This window comes from Anastrepha obliqua, chromosome 5, assembly GCF_027943255.1.
Source record: "Anastrepha obliqua isolate idAnaObli1 chromosome 5, idAnaObli1_1.0, whole genome shotgun sequence".
Classification (NCBI taxonomy): domain Eukaryota; kingdom Metazoa; phylum Arthropoda; class Insecta; order Diptera; family Tephritidae; genus Anastrepha; species Anastrepha obliqua.
The window spans coordinates 31,679,818-31,694,368 of record NC_072896.1 but is presented as its reverse complement, the minus strand read 5'-3'; the positions used below and the strand labels follow the sequence as shown (position 1 = coordinate 31,694,368).

Here is a 14,551-nt window from a genome sequence, read left to right as displayed (position 1 = left end):
TATAGCCCAAGTCCTGCAGTCTGATTGCGATACGTGCAGCGGCAATTCTGCCTGCAATGTCTATAGGTTCCACATTTAACATTACATTAAGCGCCAGGGTAGGAGTAGTTCGAAGCGCCCCACTGATTCCAATAAGTGCAGACCTCTGAACTCTCTCTAGCTTTTTAACTGATGTCGTCCTCTCCAGTGAGTTCCACCAGACAACGACTCTATATAATAGGATTGGCTTTATTATGGTATTATAGAGTCAAAATACAACTCTAGGCGGGAGGCCCCATCTTTTGCCAATTGCGCCCCTGCATCCATACAAGGCGATTGTTGCCTTCCTTGCTCTCTCCTCAATGTTGGGCTTCCACGTTAGCTTACTGTTTGAGAGTAGTTAGGGGGATGCCGATGACCGGGGAGGAGGGGTCTGATCCCAATTCAGCTTGCCCTTCTTGTGAGCTCATCAGAAAATTAATTTCTCACCAAATTAAAGGAATGCATGGCATTTTAAGAGGAAGAAAACATTTAACGCCGTCAGCAAAAAAAAATTAAAAAAATCAGCGGACTCGAGATTTTTCTAAAAACTCTGATTAAAAAGAATTTTGGAACTTTTCTTGAAATTTGCACAAAGTTTGAAAATTGGATTTATATGTTTTTTTTGCAGGAGAATGAATTAAATTTTCATAAAAAAAAATTAAACGAGCAACAATTAAATTGTCAAATTTTATTTATAAGTTCTCCAAAAGCTGTTTCCATAATTTCGCGACACACTGTGAGCAATTTCCTTTCCTGACTGCCAACAACTCCATACGACGCACATCAATGCCTGAGCAATTAATAGTTTATTTAAAAATGATCGGCATATTTATTTTATGCACTCATAACTGTTTACAAGTCATCCACAAACATTTATTATATTTTTTTTTTTTTTGTGTGTTTACTTGAAATTGCAAATTGTCCATAACTGAGAGTTTATTAAACAAAAACGTGAACAGTGAGAACAGGGCAGTGCGTAAATGATGTGTGAATGACAGAAAACAATTAACAAAGCACAAATAATAAAAAGCAAAAAAAACTAAAAAATTAAATTAAAAAAAAAGTAAAAAAGAAAAACTACAACGAACGTTTGTATGGTTTTAATGGCTTTAAAACTCTTTTTCAATTAAATCGAAGCATAAAAATGTACAACGAGCTCATTAAATTGGCAATAGGCATCTTAAAAATACATCACACATACATACACACATTCACACATATGCGCTACATAAAGAAGACTTTCGAAAAGTAGGCAGGCTAATGGAGGCAGAGTTGCACCACAGGCGGCATTTGCAACGGAGTGAGTGTCTGTTCAAAGAAGGCTAACGTAAGTGTTGTACCCGTTTGCCAGCCTGCCACATACAAGTATCTACATACATATGTACATTCATTTGTATATGTATGTATGTGTGTATAGGAGGCAACAGCATCTTCCTGGTCGCTCCTGGATAGATCATTGACTGTGCGCTCCACTGGAATTTGTTGTGGCCACATTTTTGCCAGCAATAAACCACCCGCGGTGAGCTTTTTTCACGCACGAGCTTCTTGGCGTCGGCCACTGTGCCAAACCGAGGCGACGGCTAAAAATACCAAATCAGCTGCTAGCCCATCAACTGGCGCACATTGGGGCAGGATACATAAATAGCTGATAATAAATCAGAAAATGTAAATGAGATATGCTGTACGAATATTATCATCGACTGAAATCTCCAGTCCATAAAATACGAATAGCCCATCCACTTTTGCGGCTTCTTTGCTTATTTCGCCCATTGAGAGTGTCGGTTGAAGGTTAGAAGATAAAAATACGGAGCCATCTTCGATTGACAAGGGAGTACAAAGGTTAAGTCAGGTCGTTCCTATTTTTCTTTTTGTTAATTAACTAAAAAGTAGAGTGGGAGTAAGAGAGAGTGGACAAGGAACGTAGATATTAAACTAAAGGAATTCGGATTTCGTCACAGCTTCGATCAAATATTTAAGAAAATTTGTATTCTAAAGCAAGATCCCTCAAAAAGAAGTCAGCAAAAGAGCAGCTCATGGTGAAACGATTTGAGAGAAGTGGTTAATATCACACGACTAACCGACTCTCAGCGAATTTGAAAGAATCAGCTGATTGGCTGACGGCACATGGGGCATATCAGCGGTTTCTTAAAAAAAAAACTGAGATTATGTTGGTGATATACGAAAAAAATCAACACAGCCTTTGTTCATGTTGCTTCTTTGATGTCTAAATAATGACTTATTGGACGTGTGTGTGAATACGTGTGAAATGAGCGAGCAGAATTCGGCTGAATCTCCCAAGTGACACCGAAGCTCCCCTCACAATTTTCTTGACCACCATAATTAAAGAGCAAACCTGGTGACGTGACAGCCGAAGTTACTGTCTCAATTTCGTTTTTCACCTTAGCTGAAGGCCAAACATGGCAATCTACTAGCCTAACTCTGTAAAATTTTCTCTGAGTGGCGAAAAACGTACGGCGATATACACAACCTTTTGTATTGTCTCACCCATGGAGGCATCTTATTAGTGGCTATTGTCTACCTAGCTTTTGTCCTCAAAAATTCTAGTAAATTCTAGTAAAAGAAAAACAAAGCTCATGAATTCATAAAAAAATATGTCCTTAAAACATAAATCGATAATGAAAAAATAAAACGAAAATTAACGATACAAGTGCGGGAAAATCATAGACATTCTGAGTAGGAAATAAGAAACCGGTGACCAAAAATTATCTGGATAGCTAAAATATAAAAATCGGTAATTAAAATAAACAAGACGATTATTAAAATAAACAAACCTCTAAATAAAATAAGAATCGAACCTAAAATAAAAATCTATAACCATCACAAAGTAGGAAAATTATTCGCATTATCAAAAACAGACCGAAAATTAAATAAATAAATAACAAAAATTAAAAAAAAAGGAAAAAAAAGAGATGTTAAAAAAAGTTATTGAACTAATAAATCAATTAAAATCGATAGCCTATCGAAAAGTAAAAAAATTGTTTGCATTCTGTAGAAGCGACCAAAAACCAATATCGATTTTATTATTGATCAACAAACCGATAAAAAAAAGAATTCGATTATGCAATTAATAAGGCGATTAAAAGTTTCCGAACAATTGATAACTAAAAAATATTAAAAACGATAAATCGATAATCGATTTAAATGAAGGTGAATAATTCGCATTCTGCGGTATAAGTAAAAACCCCGGTGGTTAAAAAATAAATATTAAATCAAATAAATATTAAAAATTATAAATCGATAAGCGATTAAAATGAAGGGAAAACATTCGCAAGCTGGGTAATCGATAAAAAACATGTATGATTAAAGTATATAACGATAATAAAATCAATTAATCTGGTAAAAATTTATTAAGGAAAACTATTCAAATTCAGGATAATTAATCGAATATCCAATAATTAAAAAATAAATGGTAGATAATTTCTAAATCGATGAAAACCGGTAACTGATACAAATAAAAAAAAATCATACGCACTCTGCGGGATAAGAAAAAACCTCGGTGACTAAAAAATAAATCGAATCGAAGAAATATAATTTTTAATATAAATCGATGAGCGATTAAAAAATATAAATCGATGATCGCTTAAAATAAAGGTAAATGATGAGCATTCCGGATAACAGATAAAAAAAATTAATGAAATATCTCGAAAATCTGAAATAACTCGATATTAAAAGTAATAAATCTATTAAAATAGATAACCGATAAAAATCAAAGTAAGCCATTCACAATCTGAGGCATTAATCGAATAATCGACAAATAAAAAATAAACCGATACTAAAAATTCTAAACCGATGGAGATCAGTAACCCAGTGAAGATCAGTAACCGATTGAAATGCAGGAAAAGCATGCGCATTCTGAGAAATTAACCGAAAAATCGATGACAAAAAATACATCGATAATAAAAATGATAAATCAATAGAAAACGATAATTGATTAAAATAAAGGAATATCATTTACATTCTGGATAACCGATAAAAAAATCGATGATTAAAACATAAGTTGATAGTAAAAGCAATAAATCTGTTAAAAATTAATATAAAAATTAAAAAAAGGTGTTCCCGAATTAATGGGATGATCGATAAATAAAAAATAAACTTGCTATAAATAAAATTATATATCGATGAATATCAGTGACCGATTGAAATGCAGGGAAATTATGCGCATTCTGAGAAAATAATAAAAAAATCGAAAAAAATAAATCGATAATAAAAATAATAAGTCGATATAGACTAAAAATCGATAAAAATCGATAGTTGATTAAAAATAAACAAAATCATTCACATTCTGGATAACCGGTAAAAAAAGTTGTGATTAAAAAATAATTCTATATAAAAATTATTAGCCGATAAACGATTAATACGCGGCTTGCATGGTAAGGGTGCTGGTATTTGGAATGTTTGATACCATTTAATGCAATAGAATTTAAGGAAAAATAATTGATACTATTATTTTTACTCTTTCTATTTTGGAGTGTTGCTAACAAATATCTTAAACATGGACAACAAATTTTTTACCTAAAAATTGCCATTGTTTAAACGCACGTCTTCTCGTTTACTATGACACCAGCATTCGGTCTGGCTGTATGCTGCAGAGTATTGAAATTTTGAAGAGAGCATCACTGCGCCCATTTGGTTCGCCAGCTCTGAAACAATACTTTGAACCAGTTGGCAAGGCATTTTGCGATCTTCATTGATTGTGAACCGCACAAGGAACAAAAAAATGCAGCAATTCACGTTATAGCTAGGGGGTCACGCAGCGACCGCGACATACGAGTAAATACCATAAAAATCTTCTATTCGAAGTCTGCTTTGTGTCAGCTCCCTCAGAAGGTATGACGTTTTCGCTTTCACAGAAGCGGTGCGTTGAATTTTTTTTTTTTTTATTTAATAAGAAACCTAAAGACTTTATTAAAAAAAACTTGTATAAATAAAAAATCGTATTAAAGTTATTATTCAACTTAAAAGGCTACCAAGGCTTTGAGCTGAGAGTTACTGCTTTTAATGCAGTTTTCATCTCGGGAAAAAGATAGAAGTCGCACGGCACAGGATACGGTGAATAAGGCGGATAGACTAACACTGAGATGATGTATGTATGATACAAGGCTAGAAACCACTTGACAGACAATGCAGAATAAGTACAAATATTTATTGCACTTAATATTTTTTCAATGCGAATTAATTTAATTGCAGAAACGAGATGGAATGCCTTGGAAAGAGAAGGTCTCATTCCATTGTACTTGGCTTCAAGTAACATAAATAGCCAGCATAGTTCGCTTTTCGATTTCTCTTATTTTGACCAGTCCAAATTTGGTAGTACAAATAGGGCTAGAAAGAAATGATTCGTATAGGTCTGTCGGCCGCTGGCATTTGGTGAATGTCTTGGTTGGCTGGTTGGCTTAAGGGTGACCCCGCATCGGAGTGCCACAAAAACCGCAAGTTGGTCCGTTGTGTTGCCCTTATAGATTTTGGTCAAAGATATTAATTCGGTTCGAGAATTTAATGAGAGTTTTGATTTTCAGGTCCGAGAGTACTGAAAGATTGTCAATTGTTGGAGAGCCTAGAAGAGCGAGTCGACTCCGGGCTAGGCCGGGACAACTGCACAGCAAATGCCTGCTCGATACTTCCTCATCTTCGTCCTCGCAGTATCTGCACAGGTTGTTTTGAGGAACCCCGAGCCAACGTGCATGAGTGCCCAAACGGCAGTGGCCGGTGATAAGAGAAATTATATGCCTTAGTTCGTGTTTCGAAAGACTTATAAGGGTTTTTGTCTGTTTCAGATTGTAGGATGGCCAGATTTGTCTGGTTGTAACGCAAGTAGTTTCCACTCGCCACCTCAGATCAGCAATGCTGTGAAATTCTAGATCAATGATCATATTACATGTTGAAAGCGGAATGTGGATTGTGGGTAAGTTACTAATATTTGATTGCGCAGCTCCAGCTCTCGCGAGCTCATCAGCTTTGCAGTTACCTTCGAATCCACTGTGACCCGGTATCCAGATAACTTGGACAGAATTCTGAACACTTATTTCGTTAAGAGATAAGAGACAGGATCGAACCACATCTGAGTGGGTAAAAGAGGAGCTGAGTGCTCGCCTGGCGAATGTCTTAACAGCCATAAATAGCCACATCTCCTATATCATTTTTACGAAATTTACTGACGATTAAGCAAATAATACAAATGTTTGAAGAAATAATACAACTGGTCCGTTGAGCTACTCTCACTTCTCAATGCTCTTCGCCCCACTGTGCGGTGCATACAATAGTACCTTGCACTGCTCCTACTTTAATACAAGAAATTCTGGCTTCTTTAATTTTTTCGTCCATTTCTTTGGCTACGCCTCAATGTCAATTAATGACGCTCTGCGTTGGCGCAGCTGTTGCACCCACTGTGCGGCTAAACTATTTGGTGGCATGATTGGTTTCCTGTTGATTGGATTGGCAGTGAAAAGTAAAAGGCAAGCAGCACAATAAGTATTTTGTATTGGAAATTATGAATTGGGGCGTCTGCAAAGGGAAGCCGGCAAAGCGAATGTACAAGGAAGCTGATGTTCATGCTGCTGATGCTGCTGCTGCTGGGGCTGATGTTGATGGTGAAGCTGCAACATTCGATGCCATGCTGTGTGTTATTTTCAGACACTGCGCACGCTGTTGCTTCTTCTTCTGCTGCATGTGGCAGGAGCACAGCTGTGGCAAAGAGTTAAAATTAATGTGCATGCGTTGCTGATTTTCAGACGCTGCGGCATGCCAAGCCTGATATCCCCAACCAACACCATTTAAGAGATAATATTTTTTCAAAGTAGCTTTAGTCAGAATTGTCGAAGTGTTGCACACACCTTGTAGCGGTCAATGGACTTTCTGCGAGCCAGTTAGTCGAGCAATCGAAGAGCAACTGCGAGTGACCGGCAAGGTTGGGATTAGTAACAAAAATGTTTATAACTTTAAAATATAAGATTTTTTGTTTTTTTTTTTCTAATTGAAAATAACTCAAAATAAATGTTTAAGTAATTGTAATGTGAATATCTCTTTTTCGTAATTCAATTTGATATAATTTTTGGGCTCGAATACTCACCAACATCGAAACTGTGCGCCACCGGCACCACCTGCAGCGCCACTGTGCATAGTAGAGCAAATTGTAGTAGTCGATAGTTGTAGTTGTGGGAAGAAAGGCACTGTCGGGAGAACATTTTGCGTGTGTTGTTGTAGCGCGGGTGTGGATTGTGTTGTTGTTGATGATGATGATGTTGGTGTAGATTAGACGTGGAATTTCTTCTACTTATTGTGTTTATATTTGTAGTTGTTGTGCTGTGTGTAGTAGTTTGCATCTTTACGTTTTTTTTTGTATTTTATTCGAGTGGGTTAAAGTTAGAAGTGTGATTTTTTTTTTTGCTTTTAGAATTGCATAGATATTTATTTTTCACAGTTTAGCTTTACAGTATTATTTCGTTTGCTCCTTAACACTTCTTTTCGTTGCGAAAAAATTGTAGTAAAATAAAATTAGGCAGTGTCGATTTGGATGATTTCTGAAATGAGAGGAAAAAAAAATTCTTGTTAATTAAATTACGCATTTACATCAAAAATTGTGTGCTTTAAATAAAAAAATTAACTGTTTTTGTTTTTTGTTTTTGAAAGTTTTTTTGAATTTTTTTTTTTTATTTTTTTTTTTATTTTTTTTTTTAATTTTTTTTTATTTATTTTTTTTATTTTTTTTTTAATTTTTTTAATTTTAAATTTTTCATTGCAGAAGAAAGTCCTGAAAACAAATTGATGCAGCACTTTTGTACATTACTGTTTGAGCAGACCCCTATTGAAATTTTCCGGGGAATATTTTTGCGGAACATTTTAACCCTCCAGCGACCCTAAAAATGTAATATTTCAGGAATTTTTAAAAATTAAGGTCAAAATGACCCACATGGGTAAGGAAAACGGGGCTAAAATGTTTCACAAAAATATGCGCTGTTAAGTTCTATTATAAACTCTTAAAGACAATATTAATGAGAAATGTTGTTTATACGAGTTTTTCCAAATAATGTATATCAACTTTCAGACGACAATAGGAAGATTTCAATGCACTATAAAAAAATGTAGACATTGGGTAAGTGTTTAATGACTACAACCATTCCTCTTTCATAATTCGTATACACCGCATTCTTGTCTATTTCTTTGGCTTGCCATTAAAGTACAGTTCGAAAACAAAGACTTGGAGTGATAGCACAATGAAGGATCGCGCTAAATATGTAGAAAAAGGGCTCGCAGAATTGTTGGGAGCAATACAAGCTGCGACTTTCAGGGACCTTTTGAAAGGAAGCTTTTGGACTCACGCACGTAGGTGCGAGCTGGACATGAATTTAAAGAAGTTTCCAAGTAGTACCCACAGAAATTTGGAAAATCCACCTGCTATGGCAGCATACACGTCGGATTTGGAGGTGCAGAATTTTTGTTTATATGGAAATCGTTCTAAAATCGAAAGAAGGCCCTAAGCTCGATTCGTGACAAAAGTAATTGACAATGCTGATGAGATTCAATCGAAATAAAAAGTGCTTGAAGCCTTGAATTTACGGTGATTGCAGCAGAGTTCCCGTGACCTGACATGACAAGGGAGCAGGAGCCTTTGGTCTACGATCACTAAAACTCCCTTTCGTCAGCATAGAATAAAAAAAAACTAAGCCTAGTGAATTCAAATTCATGCTATGTATTCTGCCTGTCGTAGTATGATGACCATGAAACGGATTACAAGCACAACTGCAAGTCATACTTCAACAGGGTCGTCCCGAGAAATCCGGTAAACATAGGTGCTAGTGTAATGATGAGTTAAGAACAGGCCAGAAAATTGGTTTCTTCGGACGTTTTTTGTTTTGAAGTCGGTACGGTGGTTGTCACTATCCATAAGTGTGTGGAGGAAGCCCACTGAAGCTTGGAGGCTTATTATGATACCACTGGCTTGGACTCAAGTTTCTCTCTATATACCAATGTAGAAAAAACAGCTCGACTCTCAGATAAACAATAAAATATCTAAGTTTGCTAGTCATTCGAAGAAGTAAGTGTTTACAGACAGCTACGACAAGTTCTGGTTAGATCGGAACAGTGTTGTTTTGAAGTAAAATCGAATATTTTCCTTTCCACAGGGGCAACATTTTACAGAACTGGAAATATATGAATTTTAAATTTAGGTTAAGTAACTTTTTTTCTACAACCGAAACGCAGAACAAATTTGATTGATTCCAGAAGTAGGAGCGAGTAGTTCTTAACCAAATATCTTCCCTTCCCAATCTCAATCTCTCCTTTCTATGGGTGATAGTGTCCGTCCATTCGATATATTAAAAAAAAAATTTTTTGCGGATAATATGGAGAATAGTTACATTCTTCCTGGCCTGTCCTGTATTTCTACTTGAACTCGATAATATCCGAAATAAATTAAATGAATTTAATGGTACTTTACTGGTGAAAGAATTTCCTCGAAAGGTTACGAGCTACTTTTTTAACGCGAAAATATTCCCTCCCAGTTTGCACTGGCCTCCAGAACTTTCTAAAAATCTTAGTTTTGGTCCAATTCGATATGCATTCAGGACATATAGTGACCAGGTAAAAACAAATGCCATCTCAAAATTGATCCGCTAGGAGGTGATCCAGTCGGAATAATTATTACCAGTATTATTGAAGGCGCCACGGGGAACTTCTAAGGTTAACAAAGCCACAACTCTCGAAATTTGAAGATGTCCTTTCCGGGCACTGACTGTACTGTTCGTTAGGTATCTACGCGATGAGACTTGCCATTATTTCTAGTACTTTCCAGCACCTCTCTGGAGGACGAAGTAGAATCAACCCAGCACCTTCTCTCCCGCGTGGCTAAGATTTAAGCATCTTGGTAAGTAGTCATCTTTGCGTCTTCTTGCGTCCTTTTCATTTCTATTTCCTGTTTTTTCCCTCTCGCCTCCTTATAACTGTATCACAAGCGACGAATTTAATTTCTCGTCCAGGTTTATCCTCTCATTGACAACCATGTAACTTTACTTAAATTAAGGTCTGTGTTTTAGTTGAAATTCAGCGTCTTTTTTACTAAGCGACACTTAGATAACTAAACAAAACACTGGGTCAGAAGTCTTGGCTGAAACTTACGTTACAGATAACTTCCGATATGGAAGTATATACTTCGACCTTAAGGTCAATTGAGCCGCGAAGTATACTTAGTGGCAGTCCAAGATTTTAGTTACGTCTTTGGAAGGAACCCCTCTTCCTCAAGTAGAGGGGTGCCAATCTGATCTTAAGGTCTATTGTGTCGCGAAGTATAAGTTAATGGCAGTCCACATCCCTTGGTAGTTACCCAAAATTTTACGACATTTTTGGAAGAAAACATCTTCCTCAAGTAGAGGTGTGCCACTTCCATCTTAAGTTCTATTGTGCTGTGAAGCTTGTATTGTTCACATTGGTTGCTATCCAAAATTTGAGTAGGTATTTGGAAGAAAACACTCTCGCCCAAAAAGGTTTGCTAGTACAACAGAGATAAAACTGACGCATCAAGATCATATCGAATTGTTACTCTACAGTCCGTAACAATAAGATCCAATCTAGGGGAAGGTGGGCTTTAAAAACCAGCTTTATAGGATCTTACACTTAATATTAGGTTGCCTATTTCCGCGCTCACTGGCGCAAACTGTCCGCTCTTATGGTTTAGCTTCAATCACATGAAACCATCCAGCAGACGCAGTGCGTAGCTCATAGTATAAATGCTTCATTAAGAGTCGTAAGAGGTCTCAGCCGAGATTCCTCACCAATAACTTGCCGATCTGTGATTGCACAAGCAATATTTCACTTGCATTTAAGTAATTGTTATTTAGCTTGAAGTTAATCTTGCGCTAAACACTCAAATCTATTCACTATCTTTCATAAGCAAGCAAATTCCATACACCTTATTTTTCTAAAAGACAGCTGAAGAGAAGCAACGTCTTTTCAGAAGCTTCATATTGTTGCGTTTACCTATAACTTCTACACGCGGCCACGCTTCACTGCGATGGCATCAATTTTGGGATAAAAATATTTCCCTTCCTGTAGCTACGTTCGAATTTGATTCAGATACCTCGACTCCAGCGCCACCTATCAGCAAATCCTTTGACTTTCTTCTAACTGAATTGACAGACAGACTTAAACTGTGAGCTTGCTTGTTATTGCTGTTGGCTGGCTACTCCTTCAGTTTCTTCTTGTGAATTGGCGAGATAACCCCTTACGCGATTTTAGTCTAGTTTAACTAAGCGCGCCCGCCAGTCGTCTCTTTTTCATGCTAACAAGGTCCAGTTGAACACACCAAGTGAAGCCAAATCCTTCTCCACCTGATCTTTCTAACGCAGAGCAGGCCTTGCTCTTCATCTGCTACCACCAGCTGCTACCGCATCGAATACTTTCAGAGCCGGAGCGTTTGTTACATTCGGACGACATGACCCAGGCAACGAAGGTGCTGGGTCTTTATTCGCCGTGCTATGCCTATGTCATCGTAAAGTTCATACAGCTCTCTCTTCCATCGCCTGCGATATTCGCGGTCGCCAACGTGCAAAGGTCGAAAAATCTTCCGCAGAATATTTATCTATAAAAATCCAAGGAACTCGTCCAAGCTTCTACGCCATACGATAGGGCGAGGACGATGAGAGACTTATAAGAGTCTTTTATACTGCGACTTTTATTCGTCGAGAGAGGACTTTACTGCTCAGTTGCCTACTTAGTCCAAAGTAACACTTGTTGGCAAGAAAGATTCTACGTTGGATTTCCAGTCTGACTTTGCTGTCGGTGTTCATGTTGGTTCCTAAATAAACGAAGTCTCTGACAACCTCGAAATCATAACTGTCAACAGTGCCGAGAAGCGAGTGCGCTGACTCTTTGTGTGATGAAAGGAGATACTTCGTTTTTTCCACGTCCTCCTCCACCAGACCCATTCGTTTTGCTTCTTTATCCAGTTTGGAAAACGCAGAACGAACAGCGCAGTTGTTAAGGCTGATGACGTCAATATCATCGGCATACACCAGCAATTTTACGCTCTTATAAAGAATTGTGCCAGAGCGATTAAGTTCTGCGGCTCGAAGGATCTTTCCCAACATCAGGTTAAAGAAGTCACACGACAGCGAGTCACCCTGCCTGAACCCTCGTTTGGTATCAAATGGCTTGGAGAGGTCCCTTCCAATTCTAACGGCGCTGCTAGCACTAAAGCAACGTATCTTTCAGTTAACCGGTCAGAAATATGCGCAGCAAATTGGCAAAACTTTTCTATAAAGCAAACCTTTTTGCATGGTTTTGTGTTTTGTATTGTTTTTTTGTTGTATTTGTTGTTTTTTTTTTAGAATGTGCGGTAAAAAGTGCAATCAGCGCCGTTAGCGACTTTGCAGACGTTCTTTGTCACAAGTGCACTACCTTCTTGGCATACTTGCTGGCATAATTTTGTTTCTTCTTCTTTTTTAATTATTTTTCTACTACCATTTTTAAGCCACCTGTACACAATTTCCCACTCCCCTATTTATGCACCATTTTTTTCCTTTACATTCTTGTTTTTTTGTAAATTCTGCTTCCCTTATTCCCACTTACTTTCAAACTTTTTGCCATTTTTATTTATTTTGCTTTTCTTGGTTTGTTTTCATAAACTTTTTTCCAACATAAACATTTTTTAGCCTACATTTTGCGCCACATCCACTTTTCTACGTCAACATTATTTTTACTGCCATCAAGACTGGCTACCAGTTTTAGTGCTTTGTTGTTGTGCTGTTAATTTTATTGTTGTTGCGGTCACTGTGCACAATTGCAACAGTGAAATTAGAGTGGAGCAGCAATGGCACAACAAACTCTCTCAGCAGCTACTATGTATTCATGCATATATACACACATACACCTGTGCATGTGTGTGTATATGTATGTATGTAAATGTGTATGTAAATGGAGCAACTGTTGGTCAGAGGATGATGATGATGATGATGGCGCTTATACGCTAACTGACTGACTCACCGAATAATGTTGGCGGACAGACTGTTTCACTTGCTGCTGCTGCTCCGCTTGGGAACTGGCAGCTAGGCATTCAGGCAGCCACGCATCCAGGCAGCCAGGCAGGCAGTGAAACCTATTCACTCAACACAAATGACTTGAAATGGCAACAAACCAGGTTAGCTGCTTGTTTAGCTATTTGTTTTTGGTAGCGGTGACGGTGGCACCTCTTTTCTTCCCAATTTCTATAGGCATGTTTGCTTTGGCTGTATTTATTAAAAGTGCAACAGTAGCAGCAGAAAAAAATTGTAAAAAAAAAGAAGAAAAAAATAATGGAAAAGCGACTCAAAAGAACAGCCCAGCTAAACCAGAGAAAACGCCAGTCAGCGAGCCAGCCACCCAGCTTAGATGTTCCCAAGCTCTAACTGCTCTGCTGTTGGTTCAGAAAAGTAGGCAAAAAAATTGTATGAAATTTGCAATAGCTAAGAAACTAAGGAGCAGCAAAAAAAAAAAAAAAAAAAAAAAAACACACGCTCAAAAAAAAAGGTTGAACTTAGGTAAACTGGGAAGCTTTTATGTGCACACCAGTGTTGTATGAAAATGCCCGCCAGTGCGCCAGCCAGGCCGCCTGTTGTCGACGACATCAAGCATGCACCAGTAAAAATGAAGTTGAATGAAAAGCGCAACGTCAGCATGAATGAAAATTGCATGAAATTGCCACATGCCACATGCCACATGCTACATAAGCGCGAACGCATACTCATACACAATTTTCTATACATACCACTGCCTATTCATTCCGATCTATAATAGGAACTCCACCTCTACTCCAGCTACCCGCCATATATTTTACTGTTGCTATAGGCTTTACTGCTCCTCATCGGACACGTTTCGTTTCCTTGACTACATTGTGGCGGCTTAATTGAACTTTCTAATGGCATGTTTTGTTAGGCATCTACACCTCTGCATGAGTATGTGTGTGAGTGTATTGTAGATTCAACCATCTAAAGTGTTGGCTAGAGCAGTTTTTAGGGCGTTAGCAATTAGCAGAATGAATGAATGCGCATGAATGTGTAGTAGAATTCGTAGGGGAGGGAGTGATGCCGAGAGTAACGAGTAATAATGGTGGTCACACATCAAGGAAGTTCATTTAAGAAAAAGAAAAATCTTAAATAAGCAACAAGTTTTTTGTCATGGAGTTGCTATTATTGGGCCAGGATGCTTGCTATCTTGACTTAGTGAAATTCAATAAAGCCTAGGCTAGCAGTGGCTGCACAGGTTGGAGAGAGATACACTTAGGTCACATGCCAAGTGGACGAGCCAATTTTACGTCCGCGTATGACGAAACCTTCTCATTTCTTGAAGAAGAGATGGAAAATTCTCTTACCTTTCGCGACGATAAGGCAGTGAGTGGCCTTTTGTGATAACTACCAAATAAGGCATAGAAGAAAGTTTTGGTGAGATTAAAGATTTAGTTATTTTCTCATTGACTCCTGCACAGATCTGCTTTGCTTAATCAGTGAAAGGTTTCCCAACACATCTGCTATTTGCTGGTTCAAAT

The 14,551-nt window shown here is 37.6% G+C and overlaps 1 protein-coding gene across 1 annotated transcript in view; it reads right to left on the bottom strand.

Annotated features, from left to right (window-relative positions):
* Window positions 1-7,361, bottom strand: part of LOC129248687 (uncharacterized) — a 151,920-nt gene extending 144,559 nt beyond the window's left edge. Inside the window, exon 1 of the mRNA XM_054888316.1 lies at window positions 7,109-7,361. Within this exon, the coding sequence (XP_054744291.1) occupies window positions 7,109-7,361 (253 nt within the window). The remainder of the gene's footprint in view (window positions 1-7,108) is intronic.
* Window positions 7,362-14,551: the final 7,190 nt, after the last annotated feature.